Raw genomic sequence first — 22,026 nt, forward strand, 5'->3', positions numbered from 1 at the left:
ATGTGATTTTCACATCCCTACTGGATTGCAGTGTTCACTGCACACCACTTCAGACTGAACTTGAACTAAAATGTGTGTCTATCTATACAAGATACTGTACCTCCCAGTCATTCTTCACACAATGTCATCCAGTCCGCCTTGCCTCTCGTTTGAAATGGCTATCTGTACATCTATACAATATCCAGTACCTCTCGTATCTGCTCCTGTTCCAACGCATGCCTCTTGATCATGACTTTGCGTTTGAAGCTTCTGCAGTTCCTGTCATAGAAGACCCTCTGTTGGCTCAGAACCTGGGCCTCCTCCTCAGCCTGGCTGTGTTGCAGGTTCTCCTTGTGCTTGGACATGCGCTCCTGCTTCTCCTTCTTAGTGGTGTGGTGGTCTTCATTCATCTCCTGGAAGATGGGAAGAGACAGAGGAGATTTTTACGGATATATAACGGTCCGTAATATACATGTTCTCCTGTCTAATGGTCAGGTGTGCAGCAGATCCTCTCATTATCTAAAGATATATAGGGTCCTCTAGAGCCATGTATCTAGAGAGTTGGGCCAATGAGGTTTCTGCATTATGATGCATTTACATAACACCTCAACATTCTATGACAGCCATATTAGTTCCACATCAACAGTACATATTGCGATAAAGAGGTCAATGGAACACAGACCGTGGAGGATAGAAGGACGCTGGATTGGCGCACATTCAACAAATCTGATCTAACAAAGTGGACATTCGTCAAAACCGTCATGATTGATGTATTGTAACAGGTCTACCATGTGGTTACTAAAATCTGATTTGGATATATTTGGATGTTTTCACTGCATTACATTTAGAAGTTGTCCCTTTTCAGATTTAAAAGTGACAGCTAAATGCTAACTCCCGTTCATATACATGTAAACTGGTAGCGTAGCTAGCATACAGAAATAGATGGAGGTACTCAGTCGTTTTTAACTAATGCAGTTGATTGGTGACGATAACATGAACATGTATTGAGGTTGACATCTATACAGCATTATACTCCGGTTTTTATCCCAACATAGTGTTAAGTACACATATATACAGTAGGCTAATTTTGCTGGGGGGAAATGAGGAGATTTGGGATCTTTCCCCAACGCGTTTCCATGGCATTTCTATTGTTTTTGTCGAGTCCCATTGACCTATTAAATTACTAGAGGGGAAATGTCATAAACCCTCAAAGTTCCAGAATGAGGTGAAATTGGCAGCCATATTGGTCAGGGAGAAATCCAAACCAGTCTAATTGGAAAGAATGGCAGTATAGAGGCATAATCCTGATTTTATTTATGCAGGAAAATAAAAGGCATGTGATATATCAGAAATTGTGTAATAGAATTGTCAACCTAAAACATTGTCATATAATTATAAATAGAGTTTATACAGGTTTTATAAAAAATGTCTGTGTAAATAGCCTATAAACAGTCAACATTTTGTTTTCTTGGAAAGCTGTGACGCTATTATATGATACAATATCAGTACTTGTTGCATTTACAACTTGTCTAAGTCCTATCATCAACTGATTTCAGCCAGTGTATTGACTGCATTGTTTGAATGGAATGTTGGCATATTGGCAGTTAATTTGAATTATTCCTCTAAAAATGGCTGGCTAGCGATCAAACAAACATTCTTCAAATTCATTATTTTACACAATATCTTATCACAGGACTGGAAAACCATGATTGACCAACTCCCTGACCAAAATGGCTGACCTTTAACCCATCATAAGAAGGTTCATGTCCATTATCGTATTCTAATTCCAAATTCTATGATTTAAACAATGCTATGTAACTGAATGTCTAGAATCAGAGCAATGTCTGTTAACTGAGATGGCCTAGTTCTGTTCACAACAATGGATCCAGTTCTGAGAAACAGTGCATCAAGGTTGTTAGAAACACAAACACAATATGTGTGTGTGTGTGTGTGTGTGTGTGTGTGTGTGTGTGTGTGTGTGTGTGTGTGTGTGTGTGTGTGTATATAGTGAGTGAGTGGGAGGAGTGACTCAGCTCCTCCTCAGTGAAATGAAAATGCACGATGATCAAACATACTGTACTTGTGTATGTTTGTATGTGTGTGTGTTTGTATGTGTGTGTGTGTTTGTATGTGTGTATGTGTATGTGTGTGTGTTTATGTGTGTGTATTTGTAGGATGGTTGTTTCCACCCATCGCAATACATAGTAGATGTGTCATGGGTGCTGAGATTATTCCTACTGTAGAGGCATTATACGAGGGTACAGTACTGTACTAGCTAGCTAGAGGACATAAACAGTGTTGCGTTGCGACCTCCAATCTTTCCTTGCAGAGCTTGTACCAAGGATCGATTGAACTCAGCTCAATACAGAGCATATAGTGTGAGGCTGGGAAAGGGGGAATAAAGGACCTCTTTCATCTTCTCCTTGCAGAGCTTATACTGCTTCTTCTGATTATCTAGGAAGGTGGTGAGCTCCTTCTTCTGCTGGGACACGATCTGCTGCTGGAACTTCTTCTCATCTGATGACATTGTCTTCATCTGAGGGGAAATGAGAGAGGGAGTGTAATGTTTACTGTTCATTTTTATTGTTTATTTCACTTTTGTTTATTATCTAGTTCACTTGCTTTGGCAATGTTAACATATTTTCCCATGCCAATAAAGCCCTTAAATTGAATTGAGAGACAGGGGGGATGGAGGGAGGGGGAGGGAGAGAGAGAGGGGGGGAGGGAGAGAGAGAGGAGTAGGGAGGGAGAGAGAGAGGAGTAGGGAGTGAGAGAGGAGTAGGGAGAGAGAGAGAGAAAGAGAGGGGTGGGGAGAGAGAGAGGCACAGATATTAGTTAGCTATGAAGGGGCCTTGTGTGGGAGAGGCACACAGGGAGAAAACAACACAACACAAAACAACACAACAACACATAATGTTGTTTTGCTACCTGTCTGTTATTGGTGTTAGTGTTAAGTATTGTTAGAGTACAGTGCATTCTGAAACTATTCAGACCCCTTCACTTCTTCCACATTTTGTTACGTTACAGCCTTATTCTAAAATTGATTGAATAATAGTTTTCCTCAATCTACACACAACACTCCATAATGACAAAGCGAAAAACAGTTTTTTCGATTTTTTTTGCAAATGTATAAAAAAATAAAAACCAGAAATACCTTATTTGCTAAAGGCACACACCTGTCTATATAAAGGTCCAACAGTTGACAGTGCGTGTCAGAGCAAAAACCAAGCCATGAGGTCAAAGGAATTGTCCGTAGAGATCTGAGATAGGATTGTGTTGAGGCACAGATCTGGAGAAGGGTCCCAAAACATTTCTGCAGCATTGTACGTCCCCTAGAACACAGTGGCCTCCATAATTCTTAAATGGAAGAAGTTTGGAACCATCAAGACTCTTCCTAGAACTGGCCGCCAAGCCAAACTGAGCAATTGGGGGAGAAGGGCACCACTCATCACCTGGCCATCCCTACGGTAAAGCATGGTGGCACCATCATGCTGTGGGGATGTTTTTCAGTGGCAGGGACTGGGAGATTAGTCAGGATTGAAGGACGGAGCAAAGTACAGAGAGATCCTTGATGAAAACCTGCTCCAAAGCGCTCAGGACCTCAGACTGGGGCGAAGGTTAACCTTCCAACAGGACAACGACCCTAAGCACACAGCCTAGGACAAGTCTTCGGGACAAGTTTCTGAATGTCCTTGAGTGGCCCAGCCAGAGCCTGGACTTGAACCCGACCGAACATCTCTGGAGACCTGAAAATAGCTGTGCAGCGACGCTCCCCATCCAACATGACAGAGCTTGAGATGATCTACAGAGAAGAATGACAGAAACTCCCCAAATACAGGTGTGCCAAGCTTGTAGTGTCATATCCAAGACTCAAGGCTGTAATTGCTGCCAAAGGTGCTTCAACAAAGTACTGAGTAAAGGGTCTGAATACTTATGTAAAAGTGGTATCAGTTTTTTTTATTTAATAAAATTGCAAACATTTCTAAAAACCTGTTTTTGGCTTTGTCATTCTTGACTACTGTGTGTAGATTAATGAGGGGGAAAAAACAATAGAATCTATTTTTGTATAAGGCTGTGCCGTAACAAAATGTGGGGAAAATGAAGGGGTCTCAATACTTTCCGAATGCACAGTACACTAACACCATTAAGAGACAGGTAGCTTGTTAGTGGACGTGCTAGTGTTAGTGGACGTGCTAGTGTTAGTGGACGGGCTAGTGTTAGTGGACGGGCTAGTGTTAGTGGACGGGCTAGTGTTAGTGGACGGGCTAGTGTTAGTGGACGGGCTAGTGGACGTGTTAGTGGACGTGCTAGTGTTAGTGGGCGTGTTAGTGGACGTGCTAGTGTTAGTGGACGTGCTAGTGCTACTGGACGTGCTACTGGACGTGCTAGTGCTAGTGGACGTGCTAGTGTTAGTGGACGTGTTAGTGGACGTGCTAGTGCTAGTGGACGTGCTAGTGCTACTGGACGTGCTAGTGTTAGTGGACGTGCTAGTGGACGTGCTAGTGTTAGTGGACGTGCTAGTGCTAGTGGACGTGCTAGTGCTAGTGGACGTGCTAGTGCTAGTGGACGTGCTAGTGGACGTGCTAGTGCTAGTGGACGTGCTAGTGCTAGTGGACGTGTTAGTGGACGTGCTAGTGTTAGTGGACGTGCTAGTGTTAGTGGACGTGCTAGTGCTAGTGGACGTGCTAGTGCTAGTGGACGTGCTAGTGCTAGTGGACGTGCTAGTGCTAGTGGACGTGCTAGTGTTAGTGGACGTGCTAGTGTTAGTGGACGTGCTAGTGTTAGTGGACGTGCTAGTGTTAGTGGACGTGCTAGTGTTAGTGGACGTGCTAGTGTTAGTGGACGTGCTAGTGTTAGTGGACGTGCTAGTGGACGTGCTAGTGGACGTGCTAGTGTTAGTGGACGTGCTAGTGTTAGTGGACGTGTTAGTGTTAGTGGACGTGTTAGTGTTAGTGGACGTGCTAGTGTTAGTGGACGTGCTAGTGTTAGTGGACGTGCTAGTGCTAGTGGACGTGCTAGTGCTAGTGGACGTGCTAGTGCTAGTGGACGTGTTAGTGGACGTGCTAGTGTTAGTGGACGTGCTAGTGTTAGTGGACGTGCTAGTGTTAGTGGACGTGTTAGTGGACGTGTTAGTGGACGTGTTAGTGGACGTGTTAGTGGACGTGTTAGTGGACGTGGACGTGTTAGTGGACGTGTTAGTGGACGTGCTACTGTTAGTGGAGGTGTTAGTGGACGTGCTAGTGCTAGTGGACGTGCTAGTGGACGTGCTAGTGTTAGTGGACGTGTTAGTGGACGTGCTAGTGGACGTGCTAGTGCTACTGGACGTGCTAGTGTTAGTGGATGTGCTAGTGGACGTGCTATTGGACGTGCTATTGGACGTGCTAGTGAACGTGCTAGTGCTAGTGGACGTGCTAGTGGACGTGCTAGTGTTAGTGGACGTGTCATTGTTAGTGGACGTGCCAGTGTTAGTGGACGTGTTAGTGTTAGTGGACGTGTTAGTGTTAGTGGACGTGTTAGTGTTAGTGGACGTGCTAGTGTTAGTGGACGTGCTAGTGTTAGTGGACGTGCTAGTGGACGTGCTACTGGACGTGCTAGTGTTAGTGGACGTGCTATTGGACGTGCTAGTGAACGTGCTAGTGCTAGTGGACGTGCTAGTGGACGTGCTAGTGGACGTGCTAGTGTTAGTGGACGTGCTAGTGTACATGTTAGTGGACGTGCTAGTGTTAGTGGACGTGCTAGTGTTAGTGGACGTGCTAGTGTTAGTGGACGTGTTATTAGACGTGTTAGTGGACGTGCTAGTGCTAGTGGACGTGCTAGTGTTAGTGGACGTGCTAGTGTTAGTGGACGTGTTATTAGACGTGCTAGTGGACGTGCTAGTGGACGTGCTAGTGTTAGTGGACGTGTTATTAGACGTGCTAGTGGACGTGCTAGTGCTCGTGGACGTGCTAGTGCTAGTGGACGTGCTAGTGTTAGTGGACGTGTTATTAGACGTGTTAGTGGACGTGTTAGTGTTAGTGGACGTGTTATTAGACGTGTTAGTGGACGTGTTAGTGTTAGTGGACGTGTTATTAGACGTGCTAGTGGACGTGCTAGTGGACGTGTTATTAGACGTGCTAGTGGACGTGCTAGTGGACGTGCTAGTGGACGTGCTAGTGTTAGTGGACGTGCTATTGGACGTGCTAGTGGACGTGCTAGTGCTAGTGGACTAAATCTATTAGGTAGAAAAAAGAGAGTGGCCATATGAAAAGAAACTGCAATTTAATTATGGGTTCTAGAACACAAAGTGGAGCAGCAACAGACAGTCCGCCACCTCGGTAGCTTGTAAGACAAAATAGACCAACCAACAAAGCTCTTTAGACGCTTTCGTTTTTTTTCACTAACACGTGCTAGTGGACGTGTTAGTGTTAGTGGACGTGTTAGTGTTAGTGGACGTGCTAGTGTTAGTGGACGTGCTAGTGTTAGTGGACGTGTTATTAGACGTGCTAGTGGACGTGCTAGTGGACGTGCTAGTGTTATTAGACGTGCTAGTGGACGTGCTAGTGCTAGTGGACGTGCTAGTGTTAGTGGACGTGCTAGTGTTAGTGGACGTGCTAGTGTTAGTGGACGTGCTAGTGTTAGTGGACGTGCTAGTGTTAGTGGACGTGCTAGTGTTAGTGGACGTGCTAGTGTTAGTGGACGTGCTAGTGTTAGTGGACGTGTTATTAGACGTGCTAGTGGACGTGCTAGTGCTAGTGGACGTGCTAGTGTTAGTGGACGTGTTATTAGACGTGTTAGTGGACGTGTTAGTGTTAGTGGACGTGTTATTAGACGTGCTAGTGGACGTGCTAGTGGACGTGTTATTAGACGTGCTAGTGGACGTGCTAGTGTTAGTGGACGTGCTATTGGACGTGCTAGTGGACGTGCTAGTGCTAGTGGACTAAATCTATTAGGTAGAAAAAAGAGAGTGGCCATATGAAAAGAAACTGCAATTTAATTATGGGTTCTAGAACACAAAGTGGAGCAGCAACAGACAGTCCGCCACCTCGGTAGCTTGTAAGACAAAATAGACCAACCAACAAAGCTCTTTAGACGCTTTCGTTTTTTTTCACTAACACGTGCTAGTGGACGTGTTAGTGTTAGTGGACGTGCTAGTGTTAGTGGACGTGTTATTAGACGTGCTAGTGGACGTGCTAGTGCTAGTGGACGTGTTAGTGTTAGTGGACGTGTTAGTGGACGGGTTAGTGTTAGTGGACGGGTTAGTGTTAGTGGACGTGCTAGTGTTAGTGGACGTGCTAGTGTTAGTGGACGTGCTAGTGTTAGTGGACGTGCTAGTGTTAGTGGACGTGCTAGTGGACGTGCTAGTGTTAGTGGACGTGCTAGTGTTAGTGGACGTGCTAGTGTTAGTGGACGTGCTAGTGTTAGTGGACGTGCTAGTGTTAGTGGACGTGCTAGTGTTAGTGGACGTGTTATTAGACGCGCTAGTGGACGTGTTATTAGACGTGCTAGTGGACGTGTTATTAGACGTGCTAGTGGACGTGTTATTAGACGTGCTAGTGGACGTGTTATTAGACGTGCTAGTGGACGTGTTATTAGACGTGCTAGTGGACGTGTTATTAGACGTGCTAGTGGACGTGTTATTAGACATGCTAGTGGACGTGTTATTAGACGTGCTAGTGGACGTGTTATTAGACGTGCTAGTGGACGTGTTATTAGACGTGCTAGTGGACGTGTTATTAGACGTGCTAGTGGACGTGTTATTAGACGTGCTAGTGGACGTGTTATTAGACGTGCTAGTGGACGTGTTAGTGTTAGTGGACGTGCTAGTGTTAGTGGACGTGTTAGTGTACGTGCTAGTGTTAGTGGACGTGCTAGTGTTAGTGGACGTGCTAGTGTTAGTGGACGTGCTAGTGTTAGTGGACGTGCTAGTGTTAGTGGACGTGCTAGTGTTAGTGGACGTGCTAGTGTTAGTGGACGTGCTAGTGTTAGTGGACGTGCTAGTGTTAGTGGACGTGCTAGTGTTAGTGGACGTGCTAGTGTTAGTGGACGTGCTAGTGTTAGTGGACGTGCTAGTGTTAGTGGACGTGTTAGTGTTAGTGGACGTGCTAGTGTTAGTGGACGTGTTATTAGACGTGCTAGTAGACGTGCTAGTGGACGTCAAGGAGGTTATGCTGGACCATGGAGGTTAACCTATAATCTGCATAGTTACAGATGAACTGGTGTGCTTTTTAACAGCTTCTTGACATTGGGTGGCAGCAATGCCCAACCCATAACATGAACAAGTTGTCCTTTCCCTCTCCCCAGACACCTTCTTTGATTGGACAGTATGGCACTTCTCCAGGACAGGACAAGACAAGACAAGACAGGACCCCCCCCCCCCCCCCCCCAGACCCACCTCTTTTTCACAGTGGATGGTGTGTCTCTTGGCCAGTTTCTCTAGCTCTATATAGGCATTGTTGGCCTGAGTCTCCACCTCCTTCTGCAACTTCAGTCTGTGTTCGTCCATCTCTGCCTTCAGCTTGTTCTCTAGAGCGATCAGCTGCTTCTGGTGCTGCCGTCTCATCCGTTTATAACCTGACATCTGCTCCCGCAGCTCATTCTCCTGCTCGTGCTGATGGATCTGCTTGGTTACCTGTGGAGGGGATTCAATCAATCAAACAACTAATCGCAAAGGTAGTTAAAACAACTGAGGTCATAGGTCAAACAGTATGGGACACACAAAGGCACTATCTCAATGACATAAAAATATGTCCTCTCCAATTCTACTGCCCTTCATCTGCACTGATTGGAAAGGAGGGAGGATTAGATCAACATTAGAAAGGAGGGAGGCGTAGATCCAACATTAGAAAGGAGGGATTAGATCCAACATTAGAAAGGAGGAGGGAGGAGTAGATCCAACATTAGAAAGGAGGGAGTAGATCCAACATTAGAAAGGAGGGAGGATTAGATCCAACATTAGAAAGGAGGGAGTAGATCCAACATTAGAAAGGAGGGAGGAGTAGATCCAACATTAGAAAGGAGGAAGGATTAAATTCAACATTAGAAAGGAGGGAGGAGTAGATCGAACATTAGAAAAGAGGGAGGAGTAGATCCAACATTAGAAAGGAGGGAGGAGTAGATCGAACATTAGAAAAGAGGGAGGAGTAGATCCAACATTAGAAAAGAGGGAGGAGTAGATCCAACATTAGAAAAGAGGGAGGAGTAGATCCAACATTAGAAAAGAGGGAGGAGTAGATCCAACATTAGAAAAGAGGGAGGAGTAGATCCAACATTAGAAAGGAGGGAGGAGGAGATCCAACATTAGAAAGGAGGGAGGAGGAGATCCAACATTAGAAAGGAGGGAGGAGGAGATCCAACATTAGACAGGAGGGAGGAGGAGATCCAACATTAGACAGGAGGGAGGAGGAGATCCAACATTAGACAGGAGGAGGGATTACATTCAACATTAGAAAGGAGGGAGGAGTAGATCCAACATTAGAAAAGAGGGAGGAGTAGATCCAACATTAGAAAGGAGGGAGGAGGAGATCCAACATTAGAAAGGAGGGAGGAGGAGATCCAACATTAGACAGGAGGGAGGAGGAGATCCAACATTAGACAGGAGGAGGGATTACATTCAACATTAGAAAGGAGGGAGGAGTAGATCCAACATTAGAAAGGAGGGAGGAGTAGATCCAACATTAGAAAGGAGGAGGGAGGAGGAGATCCAACATTAGAAAGGAGGGAGGAGTAGATCCAACATTAGAAAGGAGGGAGGAGTATATCCTACATTAGAAAGGAGGGAGGGGTATATCCTACATTGGAAAGGAGGGAGGAGTAGATCCAACATTGGAAAGGAGGGAGGAGTAGATCCAACATTAGAAAGGAGGGAGGAGTAGATCCAACATTAGAAAGGAGGGAGTAGATCCAACATTAGAAAGGAGGGAGGAGTAGATCCAACATTGGAAAGGAGGGAGGAGTAGATCCAACATTAGAAAGGAGGGAGTAGATCCAACATTAGAAAGGAGGGAGTAGATCCTACATTAGAAAGGAGGGAGGAGTAGATCCAACATTAGAAAGGAGGGAGTAGGTCCAACATTAGAAAGGAGGGAGGAGTAGATCCAACATTAGAAAGGAGGGAGTAGATCCAACATTAGAAAGGAGGGAGTAGATCCTACATTAGAAAGGAGGGAGGAGTAGATCCAACATTAGAAAGGAGGGAGTAGGTCCAACATTAGAAAGGAGGGAGGGTGTATATCCTACATTGGAAAGGAGGGAGGAGTAGATCCAACATTAGAAAGGAGGGAGGAGGAGATCCAACATTAGAAAGGAAGAAGGAGTAGATCCTACATTAGAAAGGAGGGAGGAGGAGATCCAACATTAGAAAGGAGGAGGGAGGAGGAGATCCAACATTAGAAAGGAGGAGGAGATCCAACATTAGAAAGGAGGAGGAGATCCAACATTAGAAAGGAGGAGGAGATCCAACATTAGAAAGGAGGAGGGAGGAGGAGATCCAACATTAGAAAGGAGGAGGGAGGAGGAGATCCAACATTAGAAAGGAGGAGGGAGGAGGAGATCCAACATTAGAAAGGAGGAGGGAGGAGATCCAACATTAGACAGGAGGGAGGAGTAGATCCAACATTAGAAAGGAGGAGGGAGGAGGAGATCCAACATTAGAAAGGAGGAGGGAGGAGGAGATCCAACATTAGAAAGGAGGAGGGAGGAGGAGATCCAACATTAGAAAGGAGGGAGGAGTAGATCCTACATTGGAAAGGAGGGAGGAGTAGATCCAACATTAGAAAGGAGGGAGTAGATCCAACATTAGAAAGGAGGGAGTAGATCCAACATTAGAAAGGAGGGAGTAGATCCAACATTAGAAAGGAGGGAGTAGGTCCAACATTAGAAAGGAGGGAGGAGTATATCCTACATTGGAAAGGAGGGAGGAGTAGATCCAACATTAGAAAGAAGGGAGGAGGAGATCCAACATTAGAAAGGAGGGAGGAGGAGATCCAACATTAGAAAGGAGGAGGGAGGAGGAGATCCAACATTTGAAAGGAAGAAGGAGTAGATCCTACATTAGAAAGGAGGGAGGAGTATATCCTACATTAGAAAGGAGGGAGGGGTATATCCTACATTGGAAAGGAGGGAGGAGTAGATCCAACATTAGAAAGGAGGGAGGAGTAGATCCAACATTAGAAAGGAGGGAGTAGATCCAACATTAGAAAGGAGGGAGGAGTATATCCGACATTGGAAAGGAGGGAGGAGTAGATCCAACATTAGAAAGGAGGGAGTAGATCCAACATTAGAAAGGAGGGAGTAGATCCTACATTAGAAAGGAGGGAGTAGGTCCAACATTAGAAAGGAGGGAGGAGTATATCCTACATTGGAAAGGAGGGAGGAGGAGATCCAACATTAGAAAGGAGGGAGGAGGAGATCCAACATTAGAAAGGAGGAGGGAGGAGGAGATCCTACATTAGAAAGGAGGAGGGAGGAGGACATCCTACATTAGAAAGGAGGGAGGAGGACATCCTACATTAGAAAGGAGGAGGGAGGAGGAGATCCAACATTAGAAAGGAGGAGGGAGGAGGAGATCCAACATTAGAAAGTAGGAGGGAGGAGGAGATCCAACATTAGAAAGGAGGGAGGAGATCCAACATTAGAAAGGAGGGAGGAGATCCAACATTAGAAAGGAGGAGGGAGGAGGAGATCCTACATTAGAAAGGAGGAGATCCAACAATTGTCTTCAATAAATAACCTGTTTATACCGATCTAATTTAAATCCAACCGGTTAATCAATGTAGATTGACTTGATGAGTGGACTATGATGTAATGTGATTTACATTGGTTAAGTCAACCAAAGTCAAGTCAAGTTAGTCCAAGTCACAACAACATAAAGTGTCAAGATGACAAACAAACCAAACCTGACAAAAGGGACTATCCAGATCCCCATAGTAGTCCCTCATCTTCTCATAACTCATCTTCTTAAGCCCAAGCATCATGGCAACGTTCATGTTCAACAACCGTGCGAGCACCCAGAAACCATGTGTGGCATATCCTACACCCGAACCCCTAAACTCAGCTTTACCCAGGCAAGCAACAAACCCACTGGTTGGTTAACGTTTAGACAAAGTCTTTGGAGAAACGCGGTGGCTGTTAGCTACACCGGGGCAGCTACACCGGGGCAGGCGTGTGAACTGTGAATGAGGTAGGGAGAGGGAGCGGACTCCATTGGCAGGCAGAACAGAGGGGGCTCTTTTGGGGGCCGAGCAGCCTGTGTTCAGCAGGTGGGTCACATGAAAGCCTCTTTGAGAGAGGGAGAGAAGGAGGGAGAAAGAGAGAAGTAGAGAGAGGGTGAGAGAGAGAGATCCCCCCCTAATTGAGTCAGAAAGGAAGATAGAGAAGGGGCTGAGAAAGGGGAGCGAGAGGGAGAGAATGAGAGAGAAGTAGAGAAAGGATGAGAGAGAGAGATTCCCTCCTAATCTATCTGAATCAATACCTCTACTGTGATGCAGGGACAATCCTAATCACTTGCTTTCACCTTGCTGCCACCACAGGCCAAGTCACGTCATGTGATCGCCATTCACAGGCTGGGCTCAAAGAAGGGAAATACGATCCAGGGGGGAACACTTCCAGGTCAAAGGTTAAGATTTATTTGATTGTGAGGGCATTTTTGACCTTTCGCCAGGTAAGCTACTCAGCCAATGACCTGGTTGATCAAGGGAGCCTTGATGTGTGTTTTGAATAAAAGTGTTATTTATTTTCAACATGTGTTATACACTCAATGTACAAACCATTAGAAACACCTTCCTAATATTGAGTTGCACCCTCTTTTGCCCTCAGCACAGACAACATTTGTTGGGGACTCTACAAGGTGTCGAAAGCGTTCAACATGGATGATGGCCCATGTTGACTCCAAGTTGGCTGGATGTCCTTTTGGTGGTGGACCATTCTTGATACACACGGGAAACTGTTGAGCGTGAAAAACCCAACAGCATTGCAGTTCTTGACCCAAACTGGTGAGCCTGGCACCTACCCCGTTCAAAGGCACTTAAATATTTTGTCTTGCCCTTTGAATGGCACACATACAAAATCCATGTCTCAGTTGTCTCAAGGCTTAAAAATCCTTATTTTACCTGTCTCCTCCCCTCCATTTACACTGATTGAAGCAGATTTAACAAGTGACATCAATAAGGGATCATAGCTTTCACCTGCATCAGATGACCTGGCCTCCATAATCACCCGACCTCAACCCAATTGAGATGGTTTGGGATGAGTTTGACTGCAGAGTGAAGGAAAAACAGCCAACAAGTGCTCAGCATATGTGGGAACTCCATCAAGACTGTCGGAAAAGCATCCCAGGTGAAGCTGGTTAAGAGAATGCCAAGAGTGTGGAAAGCTGTCATCAAGGCAAAGGGTGGCGCTATTTGAAGAATCTCAAATATAAAATATATTTTTATTTGTTTAACACTTTTTTGGTTACTACATGATTCCATATGTGTTATTTCATAGTTTTGATGTCTTCCATTTATTCTACAATGTAGAAAATTGTAAAAATAAAGAAAAACCCTGGAATGAGTAAGTGTGTCCAAACTTTTGACTGGTACTGTATGTGGACTAAAACAAAAGCTACATATCTCAGAAGGGCATAGAAGTATTAATAAATATTATTTTGTACCCCTCCCTCCCTCAGTCGGGCTGACCTGTAATAACCCCACTCCTCCCTCTCTCCTCCAGATGAGGCTCACCATCCCTCTCTTCTCTTTCTCCCCTTAACTGATATCTAACGCTTCATTCAGTGAGATCAGACAGAGTGCACCTCTCTTCTCTCTCCTTCAGTCACATGCCTCTCCTTCTCTCTCCTTCAGTCACATGCCTCTCCTTCAGTCACATTCCTCTCCTTCTCTCTCCTTCAGTCACATGCCTCTCCTTCAGTCACATGCCTCTCCTTCAGTCACATGCCTCTCCTTCAGTCACATTCCTCTCCTTCTCGCACCTTCTCTCTCCTTCAGTCACATGCCTCTCCTTCAGTCACATGCCTCTCCTTCTCTCTCCTTCAGTCACATGCCTCTCCTTCAGTCACATTCCTCTCCTTCTCTCTCCTTCAGTCACATTCCTCTCCTCTCTCCTTCAGTCACATGCCTCTCCTTCTCTCTCCTTCAGTCATATTCCTCTCCTTCTCTCTCCTTCAGTCACATGCCTCTCCTTCTCTCTCCTTCAGTCACAATCCTCTCCTTCTCTCTCCTTCAGTCACAATCCTCTCCTTCAGTCACATTCCTCTCCTCTCTCCTTCAGTCACATTCCTCTCCTCTCTCCTTCAGTCACATTCCTCTCCTCTCTCCTTCAGTCACATTCCTCTCCTCCAGTCACATTCCTCTCCTCTCTCCTTCAGTCACATTCCTCTCCTTCAGTCACATTCCTCTCCTTCAGTCACATTCCTCTCCTTCAGTCACATTCCTCTCCTTCAGTCACATTCCTCTCCCCTTCAGTCACATTCCTCTCCCCTTCAGTCACATTCCTCTCCCCTTCAGTCACATTCCTCTCCCCTTCAGTCACATTCCGCTCCTTCTCTCTCTCCTTCAGTCACATTCCTCTCCTCTCTCCTTCAGTCACATTCCTCTCCTCCCTCCTTCAGTCACATTCCTCTCCTCCCTCCTTCAGTCACATTCCTCTCCTCTCTCCTTCAGTCACATTCCTCTCCTTCTCTCTCTCCTTCAGTCACATTCCTCTCCTTCAGTCACATTCCTCTCCTTCAGTCACATTCCTCTCCTTCTCTCTCTCCTTCAGTCACATTCCTCTCCTTCAGTCACATTCCTCTCCCCTTCAGTCACATTCCTCTCCCCTTCAGTCACATTCCTCTCCCCTTCAGTCACATTCCTCTCCCCTTCAGTCACATTCCTCTCCCCTTCAGTCACATTCCTCTCCCCTTCAGTCACATTCCTCTCCTTCTCTCTCTCCTTCAGTCACATTCCTCTCCTTCTCTCTCTCCTTCAGTCACATTCCTCTCCTTCAGTCACATTCCTCTCCTTCAGTCACATTCCTCTCCCCTTCAGTCACATTCCTCTCCTTCTCTCTCTCCTTCAGTCACATTCCTCTCCTTCAGTCACATTCCTCTCCTTCTCTCCCTCCTTCAGTCACATTCCTCTCCTTCTCTCCCTCCTTCAGTCACATTCCTCTCCTCCCTCCTTCAGTCACATTCCTCTCCTCCCTCCTTCAGTCACATTCCTCTCCTCCCTCCTTCAGTCACATTCCTCTCCTCTCTCATTGTCACATTCCTCTCCTTCTCTCTCTCCTTCAGTCACATTCCTCTCCTTCTCTCCCTCCTTCAGTCACATTCCTCTCCTTCAGTCACATTCCTCTCCTTCTCTCTCCTTCAGTCACATTCCTCTCCTTCTCTCTCTCCTTCAGTCACATTCTTCTCCTCCCTCCTTCAGTCACATTCCTCTCCTTCTCTCTCTCCTTCAGTCACATTCCTCTCCTTCAGTCACATTGCTCTCCTTCTCTCCCTCCTTCAGTCACATTCCTCTCCTCCCTCCTTCAGTCACATTCCTCTCCTTCAGTCACATTCCTCTCCTTCAGTCACATTCCTCTCCCCTTCAGTCACATTCCTCTCCTTCTCTCCCTCCTTCAGTCACATTCCTCTCCTCCCTCCTTCAGTCACATTCCTCTCCTCCAGTCACATTCCTCTCCTCTCTCCTTCAGTCACATTCCTCTCCTTCAGTCACATTCCTCTCCTTCAGTCACATTCCTCTCCTTCAGTCACATTCCTCTCCTTCAGTCACATTCCTCTCCCCTTCAGTCACATTCCTCTCCCCTTCAGTCACATTCCTCTCCCCTTCAGTCACATTCCTCTCCCCTTCAGTCACATTCCGCTCCTTCTCTCTCTCCTTCAGTCACATTCCTCTCCTCTCTCCTTCAGTCACATTCCTCTCCTCCCTCCTTCAGTCACATTCCTCTCCTCCCTCCTTCAGTCACATTCCTCTCCTCTCTCCTTCAGTCACATTCCTCTCCTTCTCTCTCTCCTTCAGTCACATTCCTCTCCTTCAGTCACATTCCTCTCCTTCAGTCACATTCCTCTCCTTCAGTCACATTCCTCTCCTTCTCTCTCTCCTTCAGTCACATTCCTCTCCTTCAGTCACATTCCTCTCCTTCAGTCACATTCCTCTCCCCTTCAGTCACATTCCTCTCCCCTTCAGTCACATTCCTCTCCCCTTCAGTCACATTCCTCTCCCCTTCAGTCACATTCCTCTCCCCTTCAGTCACATTCCTCTCCTTCTCTCTCTCCTTCAGTCACATTCCTCTCCTTCTCTCTCTCCTTCAGTCACATTCCTCTCCTTCAGTCACATTCCTCTCCTTCAGTCACATTCCTCTCCCCTTCAGTCACATTCCTCTCCTTCTCTCTCTCCTTCAGTCACATTCCTCTCCTTCAGTCACATTCCTCTCCTTCTCTCCCTCCTTCAGTCACATTCCTCTCCTTCTCTCCCTCCTTCAGTCACATTCCTCTCCTCCCTCCTTCAGTCACATTCCTCTCCTCCCTCCTTCAGTCACATTCCTCTCCTCCCTCCTTCAGTCACATTCCTCTCCTCTCTCATTGTCACATTCCTCTCCTTCTCTCTCTCCTTCAGTCACATTCCTCTCCTTCTCTCCCTCCTTCAGTCACATTCCTCTCCTTCAGTCACATTCCTCTCCTTCTCTCTCCTTCAGTCACATTCCTCTCCTTCTCTCTCTCCTTCAGTCACATTCTTCTCCTCCCTCCTTCAGTCACATTCCTCTCCTTCTCTCTCTCCTTCAGTCACATTCCTCTCCTTCAGTCACATTGCTCTCCTTCTCTCCCTCCTTCAGTCACATTCCTCTCCTCCCTCCTTCAGTCACATTCCTCTCCTTCAGTCACATTCCTCTCCTTCAGTCACATTCCTCTCCCCTTCAGTCACATTCCTCTCCTTCTCTCCCTCCTTCAGTCACATTCTTCTCCTCCCTCCTTCAGTCACATTCCTCTCCTCTCTCCTTCAGTCACATTCCTCTCCTTCAGTCACATTCCTCTCCTTCAGTCACATTCCTCTCCTTCTCTCTCCTTCAGTCACATTCCTCTCCTTCTCTCTCTCCTTCAGTCACATTCTTCTCCTCCCTCCTTCAGTCACATTCCTCTCCTTCTCTCTCTCCTTCAGTCACATTCCTCTCCTTCTCTCTCTCCTTCAGTCACATTCCTCTCCTTCAGTCACATTCCTCTCCTTCTCTCCCTCCTTCAGTCACATTCCTCTCCTTCAGTCACATTCCTCTCCTTCTCTCCCTCCTTCAGTCACATTCCTCTCCTCCCTCCTTCAGTCACATTCCTCTCCTTCAGTCACATTCCTCTCCTCCCTCCTTCAGTCACATTCCTCTCCTTCGCTCTCTCCTTCAGTCACATTCCTCTCCTTCTCTCTCTCCTTCAGTCACATTCCTCTCCTTCTCTCTCTTCTTCAGTCACATTCCTCTCCTCCCTCCTTCAGTCACATTCCTCTCCTCTCTACTTCATTCTTATTCCTCTCGGCCTACTTGACTGGCTCTCTTGTCCATCTGTCTGTCTGTGTTTATTAATCTCTCTATACTCTCACGTTCTCTTCCTTTAGTCTCCCTCCCTCCATTGTGTGTATGTTTTTCTCCTCTCTGTCCATCCCATTCATTTTCTCCCTCCCTCTACATTGTCATTTCTCCCACCCCCCTCTACCTGTTCTTTCCAGTCTGAGCGAGCAGTGCCGGGTCCATCAGGGGACGCGTGCCCGCCTCACGGCGGCAGAAAGCGATGATGTCATCGACTCATTGCAGCAGCAACAGACTCCACGCTGTCTGAATGCAACTCATACCTACCGCAATGGGGAATCAACACCACAATACCCTGCCTCATAAAACAACCACCACGTGAACAACCAATTCACTTAACCAATTCATTTGATTAACAGTCAGAGCGCTGATTTCGCACTATTTATAAAATATCAAATAAACACTACCTATGGCAGTCAGAACCAAGTATCCAGAACCGGAACCCAGTCAGTAAATCTAGCCTAACACATGGCATGTTAAGGACACTGATACCCCAGTGCCAAAGCCAGTCCAGGGCTTAAAACCAGTGGGAGGACAGACAGACCAAAGACACCATTGAATCCAGTGGGAGGACAGACAGACCAAAGACACCATTGAATCCAGTGGGAGAACAGACAGACCATAGACACCATTGCAACTGACTGACTGCTTACTGGAGCCTTGTATCCATGACAACATACATGGAGAAAGAGTGCGAGAGAGATAGGCAGGGAGGGTAATCTTACTCCATACTGCACTGCACCCCTCCAGACTTAAGACAGAGGGGGTCGGAGTATTTATTTTGATTTATTTAACCTTTATTTAACTAGGCAAGTCAGTTAAGAACAAATTCTTATTTACATGACGGCATACCACGGCCAAACTCGGACGGCGCTGGGCCAATTGTGCGCCGCCCTATGGGACTGCCAATCACGGCCAGATGTGACTCAGCCTGGATTCGAACCAGGGACTGTAGTGTCGCACTGAGATGCAGTGCTTTAGACCGCTGCACCACTCGGGAACCCCAAGAGAGTGATATATTAGCGAGGGGAAAAGTACAGGAGAGAATGAGCGAGGGAGGGAGAGAAGGAGGGAGAGAAGGAGAGAGAGGTGAAGAGGAGCGGAAGCAGAGTGAAGGACTGGGAGAACACAAAGGGGTTGAGTGAGTGGAAGGACACAGAGAGGGAGGGAGCGAGGGAGAGAAAGAGAAAGAATAGAGTGAGAACAAGAGAAAGAATACAAAAGGAAAGAGGAAGCTAGAGAGAGACATCATGTGAGACACAAAGGAAAGAGGAAAGGTAAAGATGGACAGAGTATGAGGGAGACTTGGTATCACCCAGGGAGAGTGACCTATGATGGTAGCCCTTTCCAGTGATGCTGATTCGATGGTGGATAGTAGAGAGAAAGGAGAGATAAATGAAGCTAGAGAGATAAAGGTGTGTTGACCCTTACAAGTGATGCTGATTTGATGGTGGAGAAGTTGTTGTGGCGGTAGTTGTGTGCCTGGCTCATGTCAGAGGATAACGGCATCAGCTCCGGCCTGAGGTCAGGTTTCAGACCATTATCCCAGTTATACCTGTGGTCCTGAGGAGAGAGAGAGACGGGAGAAACGGTGAATTTCATGGCCTGTAACTTCAAAACCTAAATGTAACTGTAGTTGATATAATTGAACGTTGCATTATTAGTAGCCAAATGATTCTTCATATAGGGCGTCTGGCGGAGGATAGGTATGGTGGTTGTTCTCTCATAGTTCTGTAGTGCCACAGGTTGGTAGTGGACAGTTTTGTACTGAACTCAAGCCAACGTTAGATAGTTAGACTATCAAATTGGAGTGTGTATAAACCTACATATTTTATGTCAGTTCATGACCGGTTGACCAGTTACAGTGCCTTCAGAAATTATTCATTTTACACATTTTGTTGTGTTACAGCCTGAATTTAAAACGGATTAAATTGATATTTGTTGTCACTGGCCTACACACTATACCCCATAGTGTCAAAGTGGAATTGTTGTAATTTTAAATGTATTATTAATTCAAAATGAAAAGCTTAATCTTCAGTCAACCCCTTTGTTATGGCAAGGCTAAATAACAAGGCACATAATTACACAGTTGCATCACTGTGTGTGCAATAAATCAAATCAAATGTTATTTGTCACATGCTCCGAATACAACAGTGAAATGCTTACTTACAAGCCCTTAACCAACAATGCAGTTAGGAAAATATTTACTAAATAAACTAAAGTAAAAAATCAAATAAAAAATAACAATACTGAGGTTATATACAGGGGGTACTGGTACCGAGTCAATGTGCGGGGATACAGCTGAGTCGAAGTAATTTGTACATGTAGGTAAAGTGACTATGCATAGATAATAAACAGCGAGTAGCAGCAGTGTGAAAACAAAGTGGGGGTTGGGGGATCAATGTAAATAGTCTGGGTGTCCATTTGAATAATTGTTCAGAAATGTTATGGCTTATGGCTTAGAAGCTGTTAAGGAGCCTTTTGGACCTAGACGTGGCGCTCCGGATCTGGGGACCCATGCCAAATCTTTTCAGTCTCCTGAGGGGGAAAAAGTGTTGTCGTGCCCTCTTCACGACTGTCTTGGTGTGTTTGACCATGATAGTTTGTTGGTGATGTGGACACCAAGGAACTTGAAACTCTTGACTCGATCCACTACACTCCCTTCGATGTGAATGGGGTGTGTTTGGCCATCCTTTTCCTGTAGTCCACGATCATCTCCTTTGTCTTGCACACGTTGAGGGAGAGTTTGTTATCCTGGCACCACACTGCCAGGTCTCTGACCTCCTCCCTATAGGCTGTCTTATCGTTGTCACTGTTGTGTCATCAGCAAACTTAATGATGGTGTTGGAGTCGTGCTTGGCCACGCAGTCATGGGTAAACAGGGAGTAAACATTGAGGGGACCCCGTGTTGAGGATTAGCGTGGCAGATGTGTTGTTGCCTACCCTTACCACCCGGGGGTGGCCCGTCAGGAAGTCCAGGATCCAGTTGCAGAGGGAGGTGTTTAGTCCCATTGTCCTCAGCTTAGTGATGAGCTTTGCGGGCCTTGTGAATGTTGACCTGTTTAAAAGGTCTACGCCTATGGAGAGAGAGCGGTATCACACAGTCATCCGGAACAGCATGCATGCTTCAGTGTTGCTTGCCTCGAAGCAAGCATAAAAGGCATTTAGCTCGTCTGGTAGGCTCACATCACTGGGCAGCTCGAGGCTTGGTTTCCTTTTGTAGTCCGTAGAAGTTTGCAAGCCCTGCCACATCCGGTGAGCGTCTAAGCCGGTGTAGTAGGATTCAATCTTAGTCCTGTATTGATGCTTTGTCTGAGGGCATAGCCCGATTTCTTATAAGCGTCCGGATTAGTGTCCCTCTCCTAGCTCGGTGCGGATGCAGCCTGTAATCCATGGCTTCTGGTTGGGATATGTACATATGATCACTGTAGGCACGACGTCGTCAATGCAATTATTGATGAAGCCGGTGACTGAGGTGGTGTACTCCTCAATGCCATTGGATGAATCCCGGAACATATTTCAGTCTGTGCTAGCAAAACAGTCCTGTAGAGTAGCATCCGCATCATCTGACCACTTCTGTATTGAGCGAGTCACTGGTACTTCCTGCTTTAGTTTTTAATTGAAAGCAGGAATCAGGAGGATAGAATTATGGTCAGATTTGCCAAATGGAGGGTGAGCTTTGTATGCATCTCTGTGTGTGGAATAAAGGAGGACTAGAGTTTATTTTCTCCTCCGGTTGCACGTGACATGCTGGTAGAAATAAGGTAAAATGGATTGCCTGCATTAAATTCCCCGGCCACTAGGAGCGCCGCTTCTGGATGAAGGAAAGAAAAGGGGGATACCTAGTCAGTTGTACAACTGAATGCATTCACCTGAAATGTGTCTTCCACATTGAACCCAACCCCTCTGAATCAGAGAGGTGCGGAGGGCTGCCTGAATCGACATCCATGTCAACGGCGCCCGGGGAACAGTGGGTTAACTGCCTTGCTCAGGGGCAGAACAACAGATTTTTACCTTGTCAGCTCGGGGATTCAATTCAGCAACCTTTCGGTTACAGGCCCAACGCTCTAACCAGTAGGCTACCTGAACATTTTCTTGTTTGCTTATGACCTTATACAGCTTGTTGAGTGCGGTATTAGTGCCAGCATCGGTTTGTGGTGGTAAATAGAAGGCTACGAAAAATATAGATGAAAACTCTCTTGGTAGATAGCAGAGGTGTGGACTCGAGTCACAAATACGATGACATGCAACTCGACTTTAACTTTAACACCAATGACTCGTGACTTGACTTGGATTTGAGCCTTATGACTCGACCTGACTTGATACCCTCCCCAAGTCCAAATATTAAAAATTATGCTATTTTTTAAAAAGTGTGCAGCGCATCAACTCTTCATTTAACGGATTACAGTTTGAATCAGACAGCAGCCAATCAAATTGTGCAAGCTGAGAAAAGGTTGTGCGTGGCAGTGCAGAGGAACGTCGGCAGGTAAATTCAGATGGAGCCCTTGGAAAGATGATACA

The 22,026-nt window shown here is 46.2% G+C and overlaps 1 protein-coding gene across 1 annotated transcript in view; it reads right to left on the bottom strand.

Moving 5' to 3' along the window:
- LOC120063407 (serine/threonine-protein kinase TAO3-like) overlaps positions 1-19,064 on the bottom strand; it is a 26,252-nt gene extending 7,188 nt beyond the window's left edge. Inside the window, exons 1-4 of the mRNA XM_039013773.1 lie at positions 18,937-19,064; positions 8,351-8,587; positions 2,387-2,515; positions 189-392 (exon numbers count right to left, since the gene is read on the bottom strand). Of these exons, the coding sequence (XP_038869701.1) occupies positions 189-392; positions 2,387-2,515; positions 8,351-8,587; positions 18,937-19,014 (648 nt within the window). The 5' untranslated portion in view covers positions 19,015-19,064. The remainder of the gene's footprint in view (positions 1-188; positions 393-2,386; positions 2,516-8,350; positions 8,588-18,936) is intronic.
- Between the last annotated feature and the right edge of the window lie 2,962 nt (positions 19,065-22,026).

The sequence above is a fragment of the Salvelinus namaycush genome, chromosome 18 (genome assembly GCF_016432855.1).
Source record: "Salvelinus namaycush isolate Seneca chromosome 18, SaNama_1.0, whole genome shotgun sequence".
Classification (NCBI taxonomy): Eukaryota; Metazoa; Chordata; class Actinopteri; order Salmoniformes; family Salmonidae; genus Salvelinus; species Salvelinus namaycush.